The sequence below is a fragment of the Lottia gigantea genome (assembly GCF_000327385.1).
Source record: "Lottia gigantea unplaced genomic scaffold LOTGIsca_26, whole genome shotgun sequence".
NCBI classification, from domain to species: Eukaryota; Metazoa; Mollusca; class Gastropoda; family Lottiidae; genus Lottia; species Lottia gigantea.
In genome coordinates, this window is record NW_008708797.1 from 3,053,652 (window position 1) to 3,081,407 (window position 27,756).

The 27,756-nt window shown below is 31.5% G+C and overlaps 3 protein-coding genes across 3 annotated transcripts; 2 read left to right on the top strand and 1 right to left on the bottom strand.

The window, feature by feature from the left end:
* Positions 1-3,148: 3,148 nt before the first annotated feature.
* On the bottom strand, positions 3,149-6,435 carry LOTGIDRAFT_189041 (hypothetical protein). The gene is made up of 5 exons (XM_009056108.1): positions 6,400-6,435; positions 5,492-5,699; positions 4,777-5,274; positions 4,100-4,516; positions 3,149-3,847 (listed from the first exon to the last, which is right to left on the bottom strand). The coding sequence occupies exons 1-5, from the start codon at positions 6,405-6,407 to the stop codon at positions 3,497-3,499; spliced, it is 1,482 nt and encodes a 493-aa protein (XP_009054356.1). The 5' UTR covers positions 6,408-6,435; the 3' UTR covers positions 3,149-3,496.
* A 7,000-nt stretch (positions 6,436-13,435) lies between these two features.
* On the top strand, positions 13,436-14,168 carry LOTGIDRAFT_117361 (hypothetical protein; the record flags this gene model as incomplete). The annotated part of the gene is made up of 4 exons (XM_009056109.1): positions 13,436-13,483; positions 13,615-13,745; positions 13,800-13,898; positions 14,012-14,168. Coding segments are annotated over 4 exons (435 nt in total), but the record flags the coding sequence as incomplete, so codon positions are not given.
* Positions 14,169-18,046: 3,878 nt separating this feature from the next.
* Positions 18,047-21,691, top strand: LOTGIDRAFT_160937 (hypothetical protein; the record flags this gene model as incomplete). The annotated part of the gene is made up of 4 exons (XM_009056110.1): positions 18,047-18,097; positions 19,331-19,471; positions 19,768-19,839; positions 21,317-21,691. The coding sequence occupies 4 exons, from the start codon at positions 18,047-18,049 to the stop codon at positions 21,689-21,691; spliced, it is 639 nt and encodes a 212-aa protein (XP_009054358.1).
* Positions 21,692-27,756: the final 6,065 nt, after the last annotated feature.

The window sequence follows — 27,756 nt, forward strand, 5'->3', positions numbered from 1 at the left end:
GAAAGACTAAAAGTCACTTTTTTAGTCACATGATAGCGGATCTAGGCCTGCGCTTTTTGGGGATTTTTATTCTCAAGTCACACTAATATCAATATGACCCAAGATTACAATTTTTGTGGAAATATACATTACTTACTCAGTGGAGTAGCCAAGATTTCATTGACGGGGGTGAGGGGCACCTCTTTTTGGCTTTTCGAGGGCACTACCCTCTAAATACGCCACTGTAGCTACTTGTAAAAACGTATTAATATAATACTAGGAGACAAATTGCATAAAATGCAGGAATTTATTTTCAAAACTAATTCTCGAACAAAATACCCTTACAATTAATCGATTTGGGAAGATTAGTCCTGAATTGATTTTGAATAGATATACTTGTAATAAGCCTGCTTTCCAATTCATCAAGGTTAAAAGTAAATTTTGACTAATTTGTAATAAAGATCTATTGCCGAAAGAACAAATAAATGCAGGCTACACCAAATTTCACACAACGCGAAACTTTTTTTAGATTGGTTTAGGTTTGAATTGAGAAGTATTCAGCCTTGAACCGTGAACTCTTCACAATCGGCCTTGACATTTATTTGTAAACAAACACAAAGATATTTTTTTTTTCAAAAAGGGAATTTTTGATGAACATGATGAGTATTTGATTGCAAAACCGTTATTTTGAATATTTAGTAGTTTTAAGAAATTTTTCCCGAAGGGAATATGAAATCATGACTAATTTTTAAATAGCTGTAAGAATACTTATGACTATTTACAACGCTTACTACGCCAGTGGTAAATAGCCACTGCCCTAATAAACAGTGCTTCGAGGAGATTGTACGTGGTTTTCTTAAAAAATCAAATCTGTGGTGTTCGTTTTCTGGTCAATCCAGAACGATGGTATGCGATAGGCTAGTCTTTGGTGCGGAACTCATTCGGCAAAAACTATTAGCATGCTTGCTTTTTAATATCATCTGTTTAAGATACATTTTCGTGTAGGAAAACTGTAAGGGAGCTAACTATTTTACGCCACCGTATTTATCAACTGAACGGAATTTATATATTATGGTTCATCAAACTAAGGGTTTTTTTTGTTGTTGTTCAAAATACACACATTCCAAACATGATACAAGCCAAACGATTGTCTGTTTTATTATTGTTTTTGTTAGTATTATTGCCATTTTTTTGTAATTGATAGTTTTATATCTTGAAGAATGTCATGCATTGAAGAGTTTAACGGTGAAAGGGACAGAACTCATATTTGATTACAGACAAATCATAATAATACGTGTTGACAAAATGGATCACTGATAAAATGATTATATATTGACATATAAATATTAAAACGGAACCTGATACATGTTACTCAGAGTTTGACGCTATGCGATCTTTAGAAATAGACCTATTTCAGCCTAGTTATCACTACTAAATTTGGACAAGTAGAAATAGATACGTTCGGAACGTTTGTTTAAAGACGTGTGCTAAGGGGCATTTATGATGGAATGGTTTTCAGTTAAACACAGGTTACATCGTTTGGTTTTATCTGTGTAGGCTTTAGCTTTTTCATTCTGTGCGTTTTGGATAGGTTGACCTGACCTACTTTATGTCGTTTTTATCCTTGCGATTGAAAATTGAAACAGAGCACGCAAAATTTCAAACGGTTTACCGTGAATGTTCCGCTTGTGGTCTGGCAAACGGCACGATGCGTTGCTCTTCTTCATACTAAAATCCGTACTAGCAAGACAATTCCGTTAATCATAATATCGACCAAAATATGACAAAACCCAGAGTAAAAGATGTATAGTTGTGGACTCCTCCAAAGAGAAGTAGCCTACCATCAGGTGTTGCGACGAAAAAGCATGATTGCTTCGCGCGCAACACCTTCAATACTAGGTCAACATTATCAACAAATTAGGCTATGACGTTAGGCCTACATTCATATCATTCTGTAACAACCATAAGTCTAGATATCATAAGCGTAGGTCTGTTATATTTTTCTTTTTAAATCAGACAGACTGACATCTTTGAAAAATTGTATGCCTCGAAAATCTGGTGTTATTTTTGATTGCTTCTTTCAGAGGCACATGGTTCACCCGGCTTTGACACTTGAACTGAGAAAGGTCGTTTTGAGTACGTGACGTACAACCTTAACTTTATAATGAGATTGAAAAACATTAATGACATAATCCTTTCAAAGTTCTCCATTCATCTGAACTCATATCACAACAAGCTTTCATTTAACATGACCCGGTCATCATCAACAAGAGAAACCCATCCTGAAATATATGTTGTGCATGCGCATTGCTTAAGATTAAATTGGCGGGAAAATTTGGTTGATTGAGAAAAGGTATGACATCAATAAACGAGATGACCTATTAGAAATCCACTGTAATATTTGGACTATTTTGACCCCATCTTCACCTTGCCTATTATATAACCATAAACAATCGGAAACTGGAAAGAATAGAAACATATGTTGATTGAGATGCCATGACCACACCTTCACATTCTTTTTCAATTATACTTTACAGGTCATGACCTAACTTTGTACTATGAGATAGCGACCGTGTTCAGGACATCTGCAGAGTTCAGATTGAATTTTTGCAATTTGGGTTTACTTTGATAAAAGTACGTATTACCTAGGGTAGATATTTATAGATTCGCTGACCTAGGGTCTACTGGGCCCCACAGAAGAAAATACGTGAATGAAAAGCCTGACTTAGAAAGATAGCCTAATAGAAAATGGCGCATTCCTTTGGACAATTTGACACCCCTCCTCCATTTCATCTTCGCAATGTCAAGCTGTTACGAACTTCGTAGCCTACTCATGCCTTAACTGCAATAGTCACTTTCTTGTATCATGAATGTTTTTTAATCCAGCTAATACAGTCAATCGGAGGTCACGAAGGTGCTGTATTTGCCGGCGTACAATCAAATCAAATCGCCGCGTTCTGTGATACAAGAATTGTGGCCATTGCAAAAATTAAAAGGAGTTTTACATCCATATGGGCTGATGAAGGCGGGCAACACCATGAAGTATGCATTAAGGACAGTGGTATAAGCATACTCTATTTCAATTAGTGGCTATTACAGTCAAGGTATAAGTATGCAGTTCGCAAAAGCTTAACATTTTGATAGAAGATGCCCCATTTATGGACATTGTTTTAAAAAGATGACGTGTTTATTAGTGAAGAACATTTCAAATAAAAATTATTATATTATTAAATTACACAACTAGTTCTAGATAGTATGATTGACTAGGTACATTATGATACACAATGGCGAAAATACAACGGTAAATGTCTTCTTTATTTCGATATTTTCTCCACGACATGTGTATGTTATTATGACAGGTATACTCCATTTCAAAGCATATTGCAAACTTCTTTTTTCCACTTGGAACTCTATGGATTCTTGTGCGTTAATGCCCCTATAGGACGATTCCAACTGGAAATGAATTCTTTGCTATTGAACAGTCTTGCAGTATTTGGCAGGTAGTTATTATTATTGTCTAAAAAGTAAAAGCACGAGGTCTGTTGGTAATGATTTGTGAGAATTCTATAGGTAAACCATCGGAGGCATGTGGCACTGGTAAATAGTTTATTTTGGCTGATTCGTTTAACAATCTCCATTTACAACTTCTGGATAGTTCAATTGCGAATATTTTTAGCACTAATTTAGCTAATTCTTTCCCAACACAAGCACGTCCACCACCACCAAACGGTAAATAACTAAACTTTTCATCCTTAATGCTATTCCATCTTTCTGGAGCAAATTTTTCCCCATGATTAAACACCTCGGCAGCTTCTTGTGTCTCCCTTATACTGTAAGCTAGAGTCCAACCCTTTGGTATTTGGTATCCCTAAAATTTATAACAAATGGATAGGTTATCATATATTAGCAGTTAAAGAAACCTCGACATAAGAATCAGCTCCAACCACAGTGCCAAACAGTTATACAGGTGTGTTTATACTAGAAAAATTCAATTTCGAATGCGCGAGTTCGAATGCTAGAATTCCATGGCGGTGATGGTAGATTCTTCAGATCTTTTTAAAGAGCTTGACTTAATTAATTGGTTGGGGATCAAAGATAATATAACAATTGATATACTTACATCCAGTTCAAAAGACTTGATAACTTTTCTAAACCCAGCACCAACCGGTGGTGATATTCGTAATGTTTCTTTAACCACATTTGATACGTAAGTTAATTTATTGATATCATCTAACGTTATTTTTTTGGTGTCTTCATCTAACCCATATTCAAGAAGCTCGCCAGCGATTTTATCTACAACACTCTTATTTTTGGCTAGCTGAGAGAGTAGGGAGGCTGCAGCGCTAGCACAAGTAGCATGTCCAGCAAACAACAACTCTAACCCGACATCTTTTAACTCTTCCAAGTTAAGTTTTTCATCGTCACTCATATCCATCATTAACATCATGGCATCTTTAAAATCAGCACCAGATTTCTTATATTTATCTTTAATGCACTCTTCGATTTTTGCTAGTAAGACTTTTCTCGCTTTCATTCCCTGAAAAAAAAAACAATACAAAATTGATATTTCAATGTGGATAACGGTTTTCTACATTATGACTTTCCACTAAAATAGATACTTTGGAATGTAAATAGGCATTCGTTTTTCAATCGTTTGCTCTTTTGTGCCTGTAGTAGGCCTAACTAGCGTATAAACATAACCCACTAATCAAATTTTTAGGAAGGATTTATAAATGGTTAACAGCCTGGTGTAAATTCGTGAAATTCGAAAAGAAAAATTAAACTTTATATACATACCTTTGACAGACCTGTACCAGGTATATTCAGCGGTAATGAGAAGAGATTATCAAGAAACACTCTAAATACAGTTAATAATTTCTGATGTTCGGACTGTACCATATCAAACCCTACTAATATTTGACACGCCACTTTAAAGGTCATTCTTTTACATTCCGGATAACCGAATACATAACCTTCATGGCACCACTTTCTGATAAATTGTTGGACAACCTGTTGTATAACTGGTACATACGACGATAAGGCATTGTGGCTGAAGGCTTTCAATAAGGCTTTTCTTCTTAGTTTATGAGTGGCACCAACAGCATGAGAAACTGCTCCGTCTCCCATCAACATACGGACACTTGTTGGCCAGTACGTTGTTACCAAGGAATTTTCACCCATTAAGATTGTTCGAACATTTTGAGGTCCAGATACTCTAATAGTAGGATTTCCAAGGATGTGTGTCTTAAAAATGTCTCCATAAAATTTCTTCCTACTTCTAAAGAAGTTTGCACCCTAGAAAATGAACAGAAGGACATTGTGACATCATGGTAGAGAAGAATGTTATTAAGCTCAGTGAAATATACGCATGAACAAATATGGAAATAATATAGAAGTTTGGTACAATGCGAGTACATGTATTTTAGGACAAGGATTTTGTCTATTGAAACATTTGTCTATTATAACTTTCTCTGAATGGCTAATAATATAGTACAAAGATTAATATACTCACCGATATGATAAAACTAATAGTTTCACCCAGAAGTGGAATACCAAGACTTCCAGGAGGTAGTGGCAGTGATAAAGTTGGGTCTTTAGATACATTATAATAAATATTCCATAGTTTCCACGAAACCACTATTAAGACAGTCGGTGATATAGCAGGAGACAAATATTTCAAGATTTCTGTTGGTAGATTGTTTGATATTGTAACATTTGACCTGAAAAAGAAGTTTTATTTTAAATCCTTCCTCAAAATCACTTCAGAAATAAGTAATATCAGTCAACCATGGCATTTGGAATCTCAAAGCAATTCTAAGAATTAGTGGGCTCTCAGATTTTAAACCATACAGCATTCCTTTTTTTTAAATCCCGAAATATGCTGTTGATTGGTTTCTTTTTATATCTCACATACATAAGAATAATGTAAAGAATAGAAAAACACCCAATCTTTCCTAATGCTGTAAGTTATGTATGACCTGCAAAATTTGACCTCTGTATACAGTACATGTTTTATAGCTTTTGTGTATCTTTATACGTAACTTTAAATCTAGATAAAGGATTTAAAGCAGATCACTCACTTGGTTTTATCTAATTGTTCAATATCATGTAACATACCAACATAATGCAGATTATAATTAAAGAAGATTTTAGCTGCCTAATCTTAAACTGGCAGATCTATCATTTGTCATCAAGTTGAGGAGTTTAAAATTTTTTATGATAAACTCATGTATTATTGCGGACGAACCAATAATATTTATTCACTGTTTTTTTTTTCAATATTACATGTACTTTATTCTATAGTACTAATTATTAATACTTTTAACCATTTATCACGAAATATTTTTGTCAAAACAATTGGCGACATTCAAAATTAATGAATTAAAAAAAATTAAAACATGACAAATTTTAAAAACTTACATATCCATGACTGTAACTGGAATAACTGTCTTATCAGGTTTCTGGCGAAGTGTTCCACGAGACTTGACTATACGAGGTATATATGATATTTGGTTGGATTTCAATCAAACGATAGGTTTTTATAGGAAGATTAAAGTTGGGGTCTTCCCGCCTCTTTATCATTCGAACTCCAGGCGTAATCGACAACCTCCTTTATAAGGTCACAAGACGTCATGAAATGGGTGGGTTTTGAAATAAAGAACTTTTGCTTTGATTGTCGCCGGATGAACTCTGAACCTTAGGTCATCAACGTAATCAGTCCTAAACTAACAAATTGTAATGTTTAAATACATGGCATTAACCTCACCCCCGGGGAAGGTTCTTTTCTCAGGTGTCCGAATTTTACAAATCCGCACCCAAAATAGACTTTAGGGATTTAAATAAAAATGTATTCACTGCAGCAATGGTTTTATCACTTTCTCTTCACTGTATAGTTATGGAGGGTTTTCAAAATAATATGCTGAACCATGACATCGCAAAAAAACATAAATTATGCAAAATATGATAATGAATGTAAATGTCGAATTTTATCACCCTGTGGGGGAAGGAGTTGAAGTAGTTATGGGGGGGGTCTTATTTTCAAAAGTTTTAGAAACCTGGTAGATTATGGGCTACTAAAAAATACAAAATATTGTCCATTCAAATAATGAACTCATTGCCTCTGTTTAGTGGTTTAAGCGACCTCGACTTTTCCCCAATATCTCTACTCTTAAAAGTACCGCTACAGCTCCAGGGCAATCACGTATTTGTGATTCTAATGATATTTGGGTGATATTAATGATTATAACATTATAATAGCGTCATAAACTTCACGTCATTTAAAAATTATGACATAATAAAGACCTTCGTTATCAAAATGATCTAATACAGAAATACTGTACATACCATTTCATCAAAATCTAAAATTATCATTACTATTTTGAAGCTGATAGTCCAATTCATATAGACATATTCGTTGAACTTCGACTAAGCGAAGAAAACATAAGTACGTTGTGTACTTCGATTATTACCATTGTGTAATTTTTCAAGTGAAACATACCCTTGACTGCTTATCACCTCAAATGACTTCAAGTGAAAAGTTTAAAAGTTAATATGAAAAGTTGAATAAAAGAAAAGAAAACATTTTTGGCAATCCTACTTCGAAGTGAACTTTTGGATTACAATTTGTAAACTGTTTATCATAATAATGTTCGTAACAAGTGGTGATTGGGTGTGGGGGGAATAAAAAAGGTAATTAATGTCTATACTCCACTTTCCCCAAGAAAATGCTACCTTCAGAAAGTGATGGGGCGAAGAGGACAGTGAACTCAGAGTCAACCGTCTTTTTCGCCATTAACTTATTTTCTAACAATAGCTCTCAATGAATTTATGATATTGAAGCATGTATAAAGTTTAATCCGAACGTGAAAAACAGCTACATTCATTCGGTCGAAAAGCAAGCCTAAAACATTAATCAATGAACATACATGCAACATTTTTCAAAAGTAAATTTGATGAAGAATATTTCTTGACTAGGAATTTAGTGGCCAAATTATGACTTTTCAGGTTGTGTTTCTTAATGCCCTGGACTCTCCAGTAGATGTTTGATCGACTAACTTGACAAAAATAACATGACAGTAAAATAAAAAGAGCCTAAACACTCAGCAATTTATCAGATGTCATTTACTGAACCGTACTGAACTATATTCATCGCAAATAAAATATTTTAAGCTGCATTGAAACAAGATCAAGTGTCAAATTTCAAGTATAACATATATAATATTTCAAGTATAAAATTCAATATATTTCAAGTATAATATGATATATTTCAAGTACAACATTGTAAAATAAAATATATGTTCATGTGTAAACTAGGAATAATTCAAGTGTAGAATATTGTTATTTCCAGCGTAAAATGTACTTCAATCACGTGTAAAATATAAAAAATACAGTATATTTCAGGTGTAAACTAGAGTATATTTCAGTGTTGGATGTTATAGAAGCACTGGACAAAGTCACAAGAAAAGAACATACTTCTTTTACATCAATTATCAATTTGAGTAAGAAAGATTAAATTGAAATGCTACTATCAATGTTCTGCGATGTGTGCAAAAAGAAATTACAACAATGTAACTTCTAAAAAGACTGAAATACAATGCTAACAAATAATAAAATAAATTGTTTAAAACACATAATTGTTTCAGAGAGTTAATGGCAGTAAATTACTTAGATTTTTGTTTCTCTTAAAAGCATTAACCAAACGTTCAGTGAAAATATTCGTAAATTGATCTTGAAATTCCTCTGTAATATCGTTTGATAATCAGAGAAGCATTTTTGGCAGTGGAATTATAGGTTGCAACAAAGTGTACTATTTGATTGTTAGGTACTACAATTTGCAATTGGTCGATCTAGAAACTAATAAGGAAACTTTTTCAATGGGCATGACAAGAATATCTTCAATGGGATGACTGAGTAGGTTGAAATGCTTCGCCTTTTCGGAATTATTTACAGTTAGCTTGACGGAAGGATTATTAAAGATTTCGAAATGTTCCCAAAAGTTTACAACAGTTTCTGTCTAAGAGATAAAAAAAGGCATCTAAGAATCTTCCTCTTGGCCATAAAAATGAAAGCATAACTCGGCGCAAAGCGTTTCTCCATTGCAGTGCAAGAGGTTTGGAGATATGTTTTTCCATTAAAAAGTCATTTTCAATTGTAAACTAGAGTATATTTCAGGTGTAAACTACAGTGTCTTCAAGTGTCAAATATAGTGTATTAAAGGTGTAAAATATAGTGTAAATCAAGTGTAAATTATACTATATTTCAGGTGTAAAATATAGTGTATTTCAAGTGTAAAATATAGTGTATTTCAGGTGTAAAATATAGTGTATTTCAAGTGTAAATTATAGTATATTTCAGGTGTAAACTGCAGTATATTTTAAGTGTAAATTATAGTATATTTCAGGTGTAAACTACAGTACATTTCAAGTGTAAAATATAGTGTTATTTAGGTGTAAAATATAGTGTAAATCAAGTGTAAATTATAGTATATTTCAGGTGTAAACTGCAGTATATTTCAAGTGTAAATTATAGTATATTTCAGGTGTAAACTGCAGTATATTTTAAGTGTAAATTATAGTATATTTCAGGTGTAAACTACAGTACATTTCAAGTGTAAAATATAGTGTTATTTAGGTGTAAAATATAGTGTAAATCAAGTGTAAATTATAGTATATTTCAGGTGTAAACTGCAGTATATTTCAAGTGTAAATTATAGTATATTTCAGGTGTAAACTACAGTATATTTCAAGTGTAAAATATAGTGTTATTTAGGTGTAAAATATAGTGTAAATCAAGTGTAAATTATAGTACATTTCAGGTGTAAACTGCAGTATATTTTAAGTGTAAATTATAGTATATTTCAGGTGTAAATTACAGTACATTTCAAGTGTAAAATATAGTGTTATTTAGGTGTAAAACATAGTGTAAATCAAGTGTAAATCATAGTATATTTCAGGTGTAAACTGCAGTATATTTTAAGTCTAAATTATAGTATATTTCAGGTGTAAACTGCAGTGCATTTCAAGTGTAAATATAGTGTATTTTAGGTGTAAAATATAGTGTATTTCAAGTGTAAATTATAGTATATTTCAGATGTAAAATATAGTGTATTTCAAGTGTAAAATATAGTGTATTTTAGGTGTAAAATATGGTGTAAATCAAGTGTAAATTATAGTATATTTCAGGTGTAAACTGCAGTATATTTTAAGTGTAAATTATAGTATATTTCAGGTGTAAACTGCAGTATATTTTAAGTGTAAATTATAGTATATTCCAGGTGTAAACTACAGTACATTTCAAGTGTAAAATATAGTGTTATTTAGGTGTAAAATATAGTGAAAATCAAGTGTAAATTATAGTATATTTCAGGTGTAAACTGCAGTATATTTTAAGTGTAAATTATAGTATATTTCAGGTGTAAACTACAGTATTTCAATTACTATTTCAAATGTAAAACATTTAATGTTGCAAATGCGAAATATTATATATTTCAAATGTAAAACATCTTATATTGCAAATGTAAAACATTTCATATTTCCATTGAAAACACTTTATATCAGTGCAATTTAGGGTATGCCAAGAGTAGAAAATAATTTATTTCGATATAAATACAGTTTGTAACAAGAGTGACATATACTTGTAGTATGTTTCAGGCTTGTGATACGCCGTGCAGGATACGTATAGGAGTAACCCATCTTTGTTTTTGAAGTTTTGGTCGTAAACTCTGGTAGTAAACAACTTCTAACCTTCCAACCTATCCATCTCATTAAACTTAATGAATAAACATATTTAGAAATTATTGGCCAAGATATCATTCAGTTCATTGACTATCGTACTGTTTATAAACCAATTCTATCTACCACAATAATAATTTATATATTATTATATCTACCTACATAATACACACTCAATTTCTTGAACTGACTTTCGAATATCATTGTCTATCTGGTGTCACCGAACGGTTACTGTGTCAAAATTTGTCTGGTCAAGTGACCACAAAGAATAGCTTTATAGATAAAATTGGGTACATGCTACCCTTTCTTGTATGAATTACAATAATTTACAAATAGTCCGAAATCCTACCATGTATATTTTAGTATGTGATATGAAAGTGCAAGCGTTTTTTTACTTCGAAAAGTATCGCATTCAGAAGGTCCAGAAAATCAGAAAATGAACATTAGGGTACATTTATCTATATTTGCTTACCAAAAATATTATGACAAAATTACCGACAAACATGTTGAAGCTATCCGTTATCTGTACAATGTACAAATTCTCTTGAACGAAAAAGGCAAAGTGGCGGAATCGTATTGACAACAATTGTAATTATATCGTTCGATTATTCTAGTCACTCTCAAAATAAATCATACTTTTATGGTGACTGAAGTAAAATTCACAATTATAATAATTTTTTCAACACCTTGAGAACTTTGATGAGGCATTTCCTTCGTATAATTGTCTGGTACAATTTCAGTGACTTTCTGCTTTGACTCCTTCTATCCCAAACTTAGCCTGTATAGAAAGTAATTAGAATGCGATACAGATTGCAATAGTCAGTTAATTGGGATACCACTAAAATGCCATTGTTATCACGCCCATATTGTTGTTGACCTTTTAAAGAAAATAGTCAAAGATGAGAGCATTGAATATGACGTAACAAAACTATTGAAAGCTCAAAATGACCCAAACATGACCGGAACAAGATACCCAGGTTACTCAGTGCCATAATGCCTTTGCCTACAATCATGATGTGTAATAACGTTTTCTACTGAAGCAGTATTCAAAATAAAATAGCTTGAGGAAATATTTGTAGAGGTACAAATAACGGCTTAATGATAAAGTCTTTGAATGGCATTTAGCAATTGTGAGTACGATATATAGGCACAGTTTAACCAGTGATTGTTGGTCCATAAAGCTGTGCCTATATATAGCTTAATGATAAACAAAGAAAATGAAACTTCAATTTTTTTGTTTGTTCATAACATGAATATAAATATTGTATATAATATTCGTTCATGATATAAAATAAAAATATAGTACACAGTACACAGTTTGTTCATAATGTAAAATATAAATAATATAAACTTTTTTCTTCATATAATATAAAATATAGTACACCGTTAGTTCAAAATAATGTATAAATATTGCACACTATTTGTGTTTAAAATACAATAATAAAATATTTTCACTCTTGAAATATTGCTCAATACAATTGTAGAACGATATAGAAATATTAAAACAGTTTAATCATTATATAAAATATAATTATCTTAAACTGTTTTATAAAATAAATATAAATATTGTTAACAGTTTGTTCATGATATAACAAAACATAGCACACAGTTTGTTCATAAAAAAATATATTAGGCCTACACTGTCAGTTTATTCATAATATAAATATAGTACACAGTTTATTCATAATATAGATATAGTACACAGTTTGTTCATGATATAAATATATTAGGCCTACACTGTCAGTTTATTCATAATATAAATATAGTACACAGTTTATTCATTATTTAAATATAGTACACATTTTGTTCATAATATAAATATAGTACACAGTTTATTCATAATATAAATATAGTACACAGTTTGTTCATGATATAAATATAGTACACAGTTTGTTCATAATATAAATATAGTACACAGTTTATTCATAATATAAATAAAGTACACAGTCTATTCATAATATAAATATAGTACACAGTTTATTCATAATATAAATATAGTACACAGTTTGTTCATGATATAAATATAGTACACAGTTTATTCATAATATAAATATAGTACACAGTTTATTCATTATATAAATATAGTACACATTTTGTTCATAATATGAATATAGTACACAGTTTGTTCATGATATAAATATAGTACACAGTTTGTTCATAATATAAATATAGTACACAGTTTATTCATAATCTAAATATAGTACACAGTTTGTTCATTATATAAATATAGTTCACATTTTGTTCATGATAAAAATATATTAGGCCTACACTGTCAGTTTATTCATAATATAAATATAGTACACAGTTTATTCATTATATAAATATAGTACACATTTTGTTCATAATATAAATATAGTACACAGTTTGTTCATGATATAAATATAGAACACAGTTTGTTCATAATACAAATATAGTACACAGTTTATTCATAATATAAATATAGTACACAGTTTGTTCATGATATAAATATATTAGGCCTACACTGTCAGTTTATTCATAATATAAATATAGTACACAGTTTATTCATTATATAAATATAGTACACATTTTGTTCATAATATAAATATAGTACACAGTTTGTTCATGATATAAATATAGTACACAGTTTGTTCATAATACAAATATAGTACACAGTTTATTCATAATATAAATATAGTACACAGTTTGTTCATGATATTAAATATAGTACACAGTTTGTTCATAATATTAAATAGAGTACACAATTTGTTCATAATCTAAATATAGTACACAGTTTGTTCATGATATTAAATATAGTACACAGTTTGTTCATGATATAAATATGAATATAGTACATAGTTTTTTCATAATATTAATATAGTACACAGTTTGTTCATAATCTAAATATAGTACACAGTTTGTTCATGATATTAGATATAGTACACAGTTTGTTCATGATATTAATATAGTACACAGTTTGTTCATGATATTAAATATAGTACACTGTCAGTTTGTTCATAATAAAAAGATAAATTTAGTACACAGTTTGTTCATGATATTAAATATAGTACACAGTTTGTTCATGATATAAATATAAATATAGTACATAGTTTTTTCATAATATTAATATAGTACACAGTTTGTTCATAATCTAAATATAGTACACAGTTTGTTCATGATATTAAATATAGTACACAGTTTGTTCATGATATTAAATATAGTACACAGTTTGTTCATGATATAAATATAAATATAGTACATAGTTTTTTCATAATATTAATATAGTACACAGTTTGTTCATAATCTAAATATAGTACACAGTTTGCTCATGATATTAGATATAGTACACAGTTTGTTCATGATATTAATATAGTACACAGTTTGTTCATGATATTAAATATAGTACACTGTCAGTTTGTTCATAATAAAAAGATAAATTTAGTACACAGTTTGTTCATGATATTAAATATAGTACACAGTTTGTTCATAATATTAATATAGTACACAGTTTGTTCATAATCTAAATATAGTACACAGTTTGTTCATGATATTAAATATAGTACACAGTTTGTTCATAATCTAAATATAGTACACAGTTTGTTCATGGTATTAAATATAATACACAGTTTGTTCATGATATAAATTATCAATATTGTAAACTGTTTTTTCCAAAATAATGATATAACAACTGTCTATTATTGATTATTCATGATATAAATATTGTATTGATGTTTAGGCTTATATAGTGACAAAAATTCTATAAAATGATTGATGATAAAATATCTGGTTAGATAAATTTGGAAAATGTACCAATCGCCATCTTTCTTCCGAATATTCTTGATGTTTATGAAAATATGTCACCGTAAAATGTTAATAAGTTTAGTGAAATATCAAATTGATGAAAAGGTTATGAACGGTCAAAGCAAGGGTTGTCCTTAAATGAACTCTTCAGCATACCTTATCTACATAACTATAACCTTGACGTTACCGGTAAACTGTTTGACCACTTATTTTTCATTACCTTTGTTACGGGCATTCATGTCTGACATTCAGACAATTTTTCCATTTACAATTTTTTAAAATATCCTAATAATTATACTTTTTAAACAAATTTAAATCATAACATTTACAAACAAATTAAAGCCGAACCTGGGCGAGCATTCAAAATTTCCAATCACCAAAATCAACAGCGATCATTCTTACTCTGATAAAAGAAACATTCCTCAACATTGAAAAGATTCTGTCAAGAATTGAAAACTGTAGAATGGATACAAGCTAATTCCTTACATTCTCAACTTGCACTGGACGAAAATACCAAAATAAGTTCAATCTTTAATTAACAATATCATGATTTTAAACAAATTCAGGTTCATCAGGTAGATACATAGAAATAATATTTCATAAAATATTGCAATTTACTATGTGTAAAATAGAATTAGTATAAGATAGATTGTCATCGACTAAAACATATTTAGAATGGGCCTTCGGTTCTTCGACATAGTCCGCAACACTATACATTTATAATAATGAAAGTTTTACTTAGGCCTACTGTCCCTGCTTTTTTATTTATTCCAATATTGTAAATTTTTATTCCGTTTTCGGAAAAGTAGTTCTAAATAGGGCCGACGTGGTTCGTAAATGACAAGCGTCTGCTTTCAACAGATTCGGGACTATAATAGATGGTTGTAGGTGCTCACGCGGATAGGAAGCTCGCAGCTACTTAAAAAGAACTGTGAGGAAACTGATTTGTGTACCTCGTCTGAAAAGCAATATGTCATTGAGACACTGAATTTTTAGCCCATAAACACTATATAAAATACATTGGGAAATCCTTTTTTTTTTTTATCAAATTTATGAAAATTATAACTTATGTTTAAACTTAAAGAATCAGTTAAATTTAAAACGACAAAATTAGTCAAAAGGTTTAGGCTAATTTTAAAGTCGCTATACGTATTTTTTTTATTGATGTTGTTGTTGGTGCACGAATTTCAGCAAAATAAATGCCAAATATAGGGAAATGACTGTGTCTCCTTATTCTGAAGGTTTTAAGTAAGATATAGAGCCGTTATAAAGCCAAACACAAAACTAGATCAAAACTAAGAAGAATTAGTACGCTGCGTTTTTTATTACCACTTTATAAATGACCTCAAGTTGATCAAGTGTATATTTTAGAAATCTTTTCATGTATAATTTCCTATGTTTTATTTATAAAAGTTGGTGCATTCTGTGCCTTTAGAGCTACTTTGACAAAAATACATTAACGTTCAATACATATAAAGGGAGTTAATTCGTGTAAAGCCTTTATCATATGGCCATAAGATATTTAATATCAATGAAAGAGGCATTCCGCTTTATTTTGTAAAACATCTTCATTATCAAAAACGTCGTAGGTGGAGTGGGGCAAAAATGGCCCCCTCTGGTAATATCCCCCCCCCCCCCCCTCCCTTGAATCGTTGTTAATTGTCGCAGCCATCTTTGGTAGAGATAAGTTATCAAAAATAACGGCTTAAACTTCCTACTCGATCTGTAAATTTTCCCGTGTAGCCATATTTATATCAAAATGGCTCATTTGACCCCACGACGTCCATCATTTGTCATTAACTTTGTCATTCAAACCCACTGACAGTTCTTCTTTCTTTCAATAACAGGGTGAAGCTATAAGACTTAAAGATGCCCAGAAACTACCAAAATATTAGCAATCGACAATCGTGGACAACAGTCTCAATGGAGGCAGCCCTTTCCACTCTGCAGAAAGGTGAAATGGGATATAAGAGGGCGGCCAAAGAATTTGGCGTTCCTAGAAATACACTAAAGCGACGGAACCTGGATCAGAACAGGAATGTTAAGGGCTCATCCAAGATTCTTGGTCGTTTCACGTCGGTTTTCTCTGAAAAAATGGAAATGGCACTAGTCCGATACATTCTAACTATGGAAGGGATGATGTTTGGGGTAACCAACAAGGGTGTGCTTAGCTTGGCATTCCAAATGGCGGAACGGAATAATATTCCCCATCAATTCAAGAACGAGGCTGCTGGAAAAGACTGGTTGCAAAAGTTCATGTAACGTCATAGAGAACTTTCACTACGCCAGTCGGAGGCAACCCCAGCCTACACTACAATGTCAACTTTTTGGATTTTTTTTATTTGGAGACAGAACTGACGTGTTGGTGATCGTTACTACTTGACGTCAGTTGAGCAAACTGAAGTAACGTCAAAAGAGCAAACATTCAGTTTAGAAATGGGACAGAAAACCAACAAAATATGGATAATATGGAACTGACTCAAAGTAAGGCACACTTTTTGCAGAGAATGGGTAGGAGTTCAGACACAGTTCTTGAAGTTGCTTTTGATACAAAGCACAGAATTCTAGCATGAAAATATGTGGCTAAAAGGCTCAGTAAGTAGGGACGCAAACAGTTAAGACATGAAAATTTGCTCACAAATAATAAATTAGTCACAAGAAAATTGGTCAAGATATGACGAATTGGTCACAATGATTTCATTCTGGTAGGACAGTTTCTTAGGCTTTTGGGTTGCATGGGGTAGTCTTTGCTAAGATTTTGAGAGGATAGGGCCTCGAAGAGAAATTACTAGTTTTCAGTGACTGTCTCTGCATTTTGTAGGCTACTCGTGGCTAGCCTATAACTATTATCTTCAAATAGGTATTTCGAAGACCGATCCATCGTGACCATATATGATTTCTGTGATTATCTTATTTCTGGCATTAAGTGAGATTAAATATAGGAATTTAAAGTTGTAGGCTTAACACATCTTGATATCATGTTTTATTCTTTGTTGACTTTGTAGGGTCCAGCCAATATTAGAAAATTCTTGAAGTAGCCTAAATAGTGTCAATTAGTCAATAGAGATAGCAGAAATACTTGATTTTGCTTGATTGTTTCGTATCTTTTTATTGTGAATAAGAGGTTTACCAGATAGTGTGTAGCCTACATGGATATATATTTTCACCTTGTTATTAATCCAGTTTCAAAATATAATGCATTCATTATCCTTGAGTGACGTCCCCTGACTACTGTTCTTATTGTAATAACTTAGCAACGTTTGATTGTAATAAGTATAGTACGTGGAGATAAGGGGTAATGTTTAGAATATATTAACAAACATGGATTATGATAATGATAATGACATAATCTCACGTTAGTAATTGGTTGTGATTTAGTAGTTCTGTTTACCTATAGTAACTAAACACCTGTATGTGACAATGAGCTTTAGTGTTTATCAGTAAGAAAGGAACTGTTGTTGTTGTTCTCTTTTATTATGAAGAAGTGAAAAAAACAACAATAGTAATATATATATATGTGTGTTCTATTGAGTTTCTCACAATCACTTTCTGTAATAATTTATTCTTTATAATTCAAAATGGTTAAAGGTCGAATGTGTGTTCCTTCAAACGAAACAGATGGTTTGTGGGTAAGTACACAGAGATTTATTTTCTGTCTATTTCTGTTATCAGAAAGTTATCAGAGAGCTCTGATATTAACATCATTTTCGTATTTTTGCAATGTCAATCTAGTCCTATCTAGACTTTTTAATGCGTCACATTTAGATGCAAAGGAAAAACTAAATTCAGAGGGGAATGTTTCTCGGATCTCTACACTTGACTTACCGATGTAGGAAACATATAATATCGCATATAACTTGATAACGATATTTTTATCAGCCGAAAATGTAAATCTATGTAAACGTGCTGATTACATTAATTAGCCTGGAAACGACCCATTTTGATTTGATTATACAAGTTTATAATATGGACACAAGAACAGAACAATGTTTTGAATAATGGTATAATTGTTTTGACTCATGGAACCGTTGTTTTATATCTATCTGCCTGAGGATAATATCGATTATTATTTAGGAGATGTTGATTCATTCTTTCAAATAGTTTATTATCATTGGGTTATTATTGTGTTATATATCAAAATTAACGCTTCTTTCCGTTTTCATGAACTAGTTTATATAAAAGTATTCGTGATCAGGTGTTTTAAAATAAGTCGAATTGAATGCAATAAAACAATGTTGTAACGACTTTAACGATTTTTACCTGCCAACAACATGATTTTAACAGTCCAAGATTAGACTATAATCCTCTATTATAATAAATCACAGCTATTGATTTCAACCTTCTCGAGATTAATCGATCCTTTACTATTCAACTTAAAACTATAATCAATATCAGATTTCAAAACAAGTAGCAATAAATACGTATTCTTTGTATCTATATTCTATACTCAGTCGATTTGTGTCAAATACTTCTGAAGATATAAAACTTTAATAAGTTTTTACAACACAAAACAACATAACTATCTAACACTTTTAAAATATTATTTGTCAGTCATCAAAAAGGTTTTTTTTCATTCAACCACGAACAGTTTTTGCAATTCCTTACCTAATCTTTATCATATAGGTCTAAGGGTGTGAGAATCATATCATGTTTTAAAGTATAAATGTGATTCTCTATTGATATATTGAGTTCTGTTTTGAAATTCGGAGTAGATATATCATATATTAGTCAAAACGGTTTGTTTAGAATATAAAAAAAAAGAATACGAATTTTCTTTTCCTTTTGTGGAGAAGTATACTAAGCAGGAATGATCTCCAAAATTCGAGAATCATGTCATAATCTATTTATTACTGTAATTTCAGTTCCAGCACATAGGGACAGAAAAAAACAGTTTAGAGAGAAGTGAGGCTACATCAACAGGAAGAATGATGTCTGCACCATTTGATAGTAGAAATAGAAACAAACCAGCGCCACCACCCACACCTTTTACTAACAAAAATGATGTAAGTGCATGAAACTATGTTTAGAGTCTAACCCAACCATCATGGTCCTTTTTCAAAGATGCTGAAGAAACATGCCAACCCATTGGACATTAAACGTTTATCACATCTTTGACCCCGGGGTCAGTGGCGTTTCGTGAAGGGGCTACAGAATTATCAAGTACCACCCTTGACGTTTATTACATTTCGTACATTTCGTGAGGTTGTTTAACCAGGTGCCAGGTCTGTTTTTTTTGTCCGCAACATCACATTAGAGTATCGAACACATTTTTATCATTTTATATTCTGTCTATTTACAGGAAGATTCGAATAAATTCTCAGAACATGATAATCGACATTTGTTACAGAGTGATGGTTCATATTTTGGGAATGTGAGTAGTAAGCTATATATTCGGGGCACGGGCTTCCTTTGTTATCTGTTGTTGACTCCACCACTATGGCACTACACAAACTAAGGAGATTCCATAGCTTTTCATGACCATTGACAGTCCACATTCACTTAGACAAATACATTGACTGCTGATGAATGGTCGCATGTATTCAAACTAGATCCTTTTTTGTTGGAAAGATCGCGAGTTTGGATATGCTCACCGGTGGGTTCGTTTTGCCGCATTGCCCACCTTGCTACACCGTGCCCAACTGCACAAAAACGACATGTAAAACGAAACTAAAGGATTCTGATAAAATCCGGAATGGCCATTTTTTTTACATGAAACGAAATATTTTAATCTGTTGTCCCGCATTTTTTTTTTTTATTACGTATTATTTGGACCTGTTAGGGAAATCGAAACTATAGTTTTTGGTAAAATCTGGAATAAAATAAATACCAAGTACAAACGACCAGTACCGTAAAACAAAATACATAAATCCATAAAACGAAACAAGACAAGTGCAATAAATAAATTTGGTAATAACTTGCGAGAGTTATGTCCCTCTACTACGCGCCAATAACGCCACCCTCGTGCTAGAAAAAATGGCAACTGAAATGTCTGAAAGTGAAAATTTTCTGAATAGTAAATCAGAATTATCAAGCAAGGGGAAGTTTAAAATTCTCGTATTCGATGTGCTCTATAATTCGGCAGTGGCTCAACCCCCACTGATTCCAGATAAGTCCCAGAATGTCCTGGTGGACAAGGTAGAAGGGGTTGATTAGCTCCACACTAGGAACTACAAAAATCGACGAACCTGCGATTAGATAGTGGACCACAGCCATATACGTCCACCACGGAATGCAGATGGTAAATATTCAAGACTTTTTGGCAAGGGCAACAACTCTGCTTCTAAACTAGCTCAAATTCGAACTTGATCTTCGTTTCATGAATATGTATACACATACCGAATTTCATTTGATTCCATCAAAAAATCTAGTTTTTAGAGCGTTTACAAGCAAATGTTGACGGACGGACGGGGGTGCCGACAATATACGTCGACATAGAGAGATGTTGGCGTATAAAAATCGATGCGGGACACCATATTAAAATATTTCGTTTCATGTGAAACAAACGGCCATTCCGGATTTTATCAGAAACCTTTAGTTTCGTTTTACAAGTCGTTTTTGTGCAGTTGGGCACGATGCGGCAAGTTGGGCAATGCGGCAAAACGAACCCACCGTATGCTCCCTGTTCAGTGATTGATCAGATGTATCAGATGTCTCAGATACCAACAGTTGCTATAGTAGTCCGTGAAAATCCAGTTTCCCTTCATTCCAGCAGTTGCAAGTTCGACCTCAGCACCATAGCTTACGATATCTTTTGGTAACCATTCGAGCATTAAAGAAATTGGAACCAAGCAGGGAGAAATAAATGAAGAGCCAAAAGTTTTGGTTACATTTTCTCTTTTATGTTTTAGGGGAAAGAAACAAGAAATTTAGGAAGACATTTAGCTTCATTACATAAACGACAGCATTTAACAGATTCCTATCACCTAGGCCACCCTAGTCATAGAGTAGACCCTCCATATTACATAGATACCGAATATAGAACTTGCTATATGGGAAATAAAACAGAATTCCCACCCGTCCACAGGAGATTCCCTAAATTATATTCTGCTCCCAAGGAAGGGCGCATACCACTAGATACGACCACTTCTGATTGGTTTCAGCAAAAAGAACCAACCCCAAAAACCCCACTACGTGTTATGGCCATATCACAACAACCTTTCTTAAAACATAATCCATTTAAATACTCCTATCACGGCACACCGAAAGTTTACCCCTCGTACTGAAGACAAGAAACAGCTATGGTGAATAATATACTTAATAGATATGGTGCCAATTATCCTGCAACTAGATGATGTTCAAAGCGTATCATCAACAACACTTACTCGCCCAAGATGAAATAGGTCCATGTTATGTCTTGTAAAATAACATTTTATTATGAAATGCCTAGAAATTAACGTTTTGTTGATGCTTTAAGTTCCTTTAATTTCAAGGTGAAAACCTGTTGATGAGTTAACAGGGATGTTTCATTGAAAACGCCCAAAACCATTGTTCTCAACCTAGAGTATTAGATACCACCTTGGGTGTATACCTGAGTCTCTTGAGAAGTTTTAATATTTACTTTGTTTTTAGTGGGTGGTGAGGAACCTGGGCGTCCAACGTGCAAAAGAGAAAGTGATTAACTGATAGCATTCCGTTCGCCCATGTCGCCGGTCGGATTTACGTTTTGATAGAAAGTAAACCCGAACAACTCATCACAACTGCGACTCTTCAATCGTTGACTAGACATAATCCAGAAAATCGTGATCTTCCAGTTACCGTGAAATCCCCGTTGGTCTAGGAATCGGCCAGTGTTTGGGCAGCTATTTGTTGTACTTTCTTTTTTTTTTTTTTTTTTTTTTTTACATATAAGTTTATTTACAGTATCCATATTTTTACACTTTACATATAATACAATATCAAATATGCTATTCTCGTACTACAGTAATACATATGCTATTTTTACCTATAATACAATATCAAATAATTTAAATTTATCATGGTTTATTTGATCCTGTTCTCTTTCTATAGACGCTATCGAGCTCATATATGACATTAGATGACTTGGACTGACAGATATTTGATTACATTTACATCTAAATATATAATATTTTGTTAAGATAATAATGTGATTAACAAATTGGTACTGGGCAAGATTATCTACTTGGTTGAGGTCTATTCCCAAATGTATAGATTTTTTATTTAAATTAATCGCGATTTCATTGTTATCAAATACTTCATGTACCCTACTCCATAAAGTTTGTGTGTGTGTACATTGAATGAATAGGTGATCAACAGTTTCGATTGTCGAGTTACAAAAATCACAGAGGGTGGAGTTAACTTTTTTGAATTTATATAGTTTCTCGTTAGTTATGTATTTTATGAATATATTTATATTGAAAGTTTCCATTTTTTTTCGTCTGGACAGACTAAGTAGATTCTTTTAAATATTTCTCTGATAGCTTCTTGATCTAGTGATATATCTAAATCCGTTTCCCATTTATCTATTGCTGTTGGTCTTACAAATCTGGAGGTTATTCTCTGATGATATATGTCGCGAGCTTTAACTTTTTGAAAATCACATTGATACATTTTAAGAAAAACATTATTCAGAGTAGAATATGTTTCATTTTTATAATTTGTGTGCTTATTCGTTTTATCTGTAACGTTGTGTATCCCGTCGTCGAATTTTAAACATGATTTTTTGTACCCTTTAAAGATTAACTTTTCTGCGACGTTTAATGTTTCATTTAATGTATTACTTAGAAAATCAGAAACAAAGATACAATTTTTCTTTATCATATTAAGGATCATATTTTCATCTGTTTTTATTTTGACATTTTTATTAAAATATGCTATTTGGGATTGAATTGGAGAAATCTTATTAATATATTGGTTATAGATTTGATACCAGTTTTTAAAAAGCTGGTAGTAAAATTGGGATTTTATATTTATACATTTAGATTCGTAATTACATGTACATAATAATCGCGGATTGTATGGCATAATAGTATATTCTAATACTTCCTTCCATGGCTGATATTCGTCATTGAATAACTTTTTCACCCAAAATAGGCTTTTACACGCCAAAAATTCTTCAAAATTAATCATGCCCAACCCCCCGTTCTGAGTTGGTTGGTATATCACATCCCTTTTAATTTTATCGTTCCCATTCCATAGAAATTTAAAGAAAATTTGATTAAAACTGTTAATTATTTCTATTGATACGAAAAGTGATTGGATTTGTAATGCTATTTTTGATATACAGAATGTTTTAAGTATCAAAATCTTGCCTCTTAATGTTAGTGTTCTGTTCTGCCCATCTTTTTAATACATTTTCTATATTGTTGAGTTTATTCTTAAAATTTAATTCGTCTTTCAAAGCATTATTTGTTGTAAAATGAATACCTAAAATTTTAATTGATGACGTACATAGGTTTAGTCCTAAGTTGGAGATACATTTTGATATATTTTTACACTTGCTATTTAGATTAAATGCTTCAGTTTTTGTAAGATTTATTGATAGACCAGAAATTAATTTAAATTGTTTCATTACTTCTAGTAGATGTCTTGCTGTTTTAAAATCCTTCATTAGACAAGTAAGGTCATCAGCAAATTCAACCATTTTGAGCGTTTTTGTACCAAATTCGATTCCCTTATATTCTTGATCATTTCTAATAAATAGGCAGAGGGTTTCGATGACAAAATTGAATAGTACCAGTGATATGGGGTCACCTTGGCGAACACCTCTTTCTATTGGGAAATATTTGGTTGTGAAACCATTATTCATTATTGCACATTCTAATTTGTTATATAATGTTTCAATCCATCTTAAGAATATTTTTTTGAAACCGAAGTATTTCAGAGACTTAATCTTGTATAAGGGACAAATTGAATCATAGGCTTTAGAAAAATCGATTGCCAATAAAATTCCTGTAATTCGTTTCTGTTGTGCCAGTGTAAAACAATCATCTATAATTCGTATGTTTTCATTTATATTTCGACCTGGAACAAATGCCGTTTGGTTAGCATGTATTAATTTACTAGGAAATTGTTTGACTCTAAGGTAAAGTATTTTACTAGCAATTTTCACATCAACATTTATAAGTGAGATAAGTCGCCAATTTGTTAGTTCAATTTTGTTTTTTTCGGGTTTTGGTAAAAGTTTTATTATTGTTTGTCTTTGAGTTTGCGAAAGGCATTTATTTTCAAAGGATTCATTCAAAGAATTTAGAACATATTTACCAATGTATGGCCAAAAACAGCTATAAAATTCTTTTGTAAGGCCATCATTGCCTGGTGATGAATTTAGTTTAAGAGTATTTAAAGCTTCCCTACATTCACCGTCGTCTATTTTATATTCTAAGCATTCTGCTTCGTATTCTTCTAATATGGGATGATCGTTTTTGAAAGTTAAAAAATTAATTTCGCTTTGACTTTTTTCATTATTTTTTGAATATAGCTGTTTATAGAATTGTTCGATCTCTATCAGAATTTCTTTATTTGTTTGAATCAACGAGTTATCTTTTCTTAAAAGTTTGTATATATTAGTAGAGTTTTGTCTATGTTTTTCTAAGTTCAGGAAAAATTTTGTGTTTTTTTCTCCTTCATAATAATTTTCAAGTTTTGATCTTAATATGGCCCCCTTTGCCTCTTCCGTATAGATATTGTCTAATCTGGTCTTAACAATTTCGTATTCTATTAGTTTCTCTTCGTCGACATTTAAATTTTGGGATATTTCACTTCCTATTTTCTCATAATCATTAATAAGTTTATTTTTAATTTCTCTTTTAACTTTTTGTTTTTCCTTACAATACAAAATTGTAAGTTGTTTTATTTTATATTTTATAAAGTCCCATAGACCTCTCCTATCACTTCTATCGTAATATTCTGATTCCCACTTATGAAGAGAAGAGCTAATTAAATTTATATAGTGTTTGTCTAAGGTTAGAGTAGAGTTAAAAATCCAGAGTTTAGGCCCTCTTTTTTCAACATTGTGATTAAGATCAATGGATATAGCACAGTGATCGCTTAAAGTATTGTGGATTATTTCAGTCTTTTTTATATAGTTCAAATTCAATTCCGATATTAACCAGAAGTCAATCCGACTACTGATGGGTGGGGATTTTTGTTTCCATGTAAATTTTTTGTCGTTAGGGTAAAGTTGTCTGAATACATCAATCAAATCAAAGTCTCGAATTATATTTTCTATTTCATTTAGGCCCTTTTTTTTAACTTTATAATTTCCTCCTAGACGGTCAATGTCTTTGTTTAAAACATTATTGAAATCTCCCCCCAATAGAATCCTATTAAAATTTTCATCCACAACATTTTGTAATTGTAGTTTTAGATTTTTATAATAATTTTCTTGTAATTTATCAGACACAGGGCTGTATGTATTAACTAAAATATATGATTCTTGTTCTATCGTAATAAGTAAGATATTGTAATAACCGTTATCATCATTTACATACTAAATCACATTAATATCATTCGCCTCTTTAGGTAACAAGATTGCTATACCCGCAGAGTTACTTCTCCCGTGTGAGAAATATATTTTACCACCGAATTCATTTTGCCAAGCGTTTTCATCATTTCTTGTGCTATGTGTTTCTTGTAATAATACGATTTTAAGTTTATTATCTTTTATCCACCTATAGAGTTTATGTCTTTTTATTTTGTCCCGTAATCCTCTAGTGTTTAACGACCCTATTCTGATATTAGCCATAATATTTTAAAGATTTTGATTTTCTTATTTTTGAATCGCCGCTTAATTGTTTTACAATCAAAATGATGTATTTTGCCTGTATATTCTTTGTCGTGATTAATAAATATATAAAGGAATATAATATAGCATAATTTTTTAAAATACATGTCTAATAAAATTCTTATATGAGTTAGGATAATGTAAATAAATAAAGAGAAAAATAAAGACAAAGAAAAATGCCCTTCATAAATATCGTAATATTCATTTGGGGCAGTCAATCTTAAATAATAATACATGTAAAATATAGAATTACGTATGAGATTAAACTTTGTTAGATTAATCTTTTCATAGCTCTTTTCCAAATTTTGTTATAGAATATACTTTTACTATCAAGACATAGTCAAACACATATTGCTAAAAAAAAATTCTGGTATCTCTTTTCCAAAGGTGGGTCCTCCTATCTTTAAGTGTCAAATTAAGCAACTATTTGATAATTTATGTTTTAATAAATTTCCATGTATTTTTATATTCTTATTAGGCCCTTATGATTTATAACATAATATCATTACCACTGTATGTACACCTATATAAATGTGTCCAGTCATTAGAACACCTCTACTCTCTAATCATATAAGTATTGGCATTTTCATTTTCATTAAATAAGAGAACCCATCTTGAAATAGTTATCTGCTGAAAGTCAAACCTATTGGTCGTATTTTTTAATAATATAATACACAATTCTTTATAATTTAGCTATATTCGTTGATATCGTTTTACCCTTAGCCTTTTTCTCAACAAATTAAGATTACCTGGTTTGGTAAGGGTTTGTATTGTTAACCGCAGAACCAAATAATGGATGTCAATAAATTTGACCAATAGGTTTGGTGTATTTTCCCTTAATTTGATATATAAATGTGGAATATCAATAACGATGTTTCCCAGAACGTTATCATTCATAAGACAGCTGCACAGCGGGTTCAGTTAGTTGTATAATTAATAGTTTCGACATTTTATAATATGACTATCATATCAATAACTTTTTGTTCATCACTATTAGAAATCAATGTCTAAATCTTAATTTCTGAATTTTGTTTTGAATATTTTCAAACAAATCACATACCATGCGTTCATTACGAATAGTTTTAGCATGAATTGTTCCATTAAAGCACCAAGCACTTTCGATATCCGGATTTCGTTTTAAGCGATTGATAAGTTCCGTGTTCCGTTTTGTAACATCCTTGAACATTTTTATCCCTTGATCCCTAAATTTTGCTTTATTTCGCATCAAGTCCAGTTTAATGTCCGATTGTAAAAGTTTTAAGATGATTGGTTTGGGGAAGTCTGGATTTCGTGATGGGATTCTATGAATTTCAACAATTTGATGGTCTGGTATGTTGATCTTGGCATGTTGGCTAACGAACCTTTTAAAGTCCTCCTTCAAATTTTCTCCTGTGTTTTCCTTAAACCCTAAAATTTTGATATTTTTCTTGCGAGAGTATTGTTCATTGCGGTTGCCGAGCCTAATAGAATCTTTTATGTCCTCGTCCATAAGACTTTGTTTTTTTTGTTATTTCTACTAGTTCTAGTTTTATTTTATCACGTTCA

Excerpts from the sequence above, each read along its gene's own strand:
- LOTGIDRAFT_189041 (XM_009056108.1), bottom strand. Across the intron at positions 4,517-4,776 it reads CTGGTACAGGTCTGTCAAAG|GGAATGAAAGCGAGAAAAGT; the intron begins GTATGTATATAA and ends TTTTTTTTTCAG. Across the intron at positions 3,848-4,099 it reads TCAAGTCTTTTGAACTGGAT|GGATACCAAATACCAAAGGG; the intron begins GTAAGTATATCA and ends TATAAATTTTAG.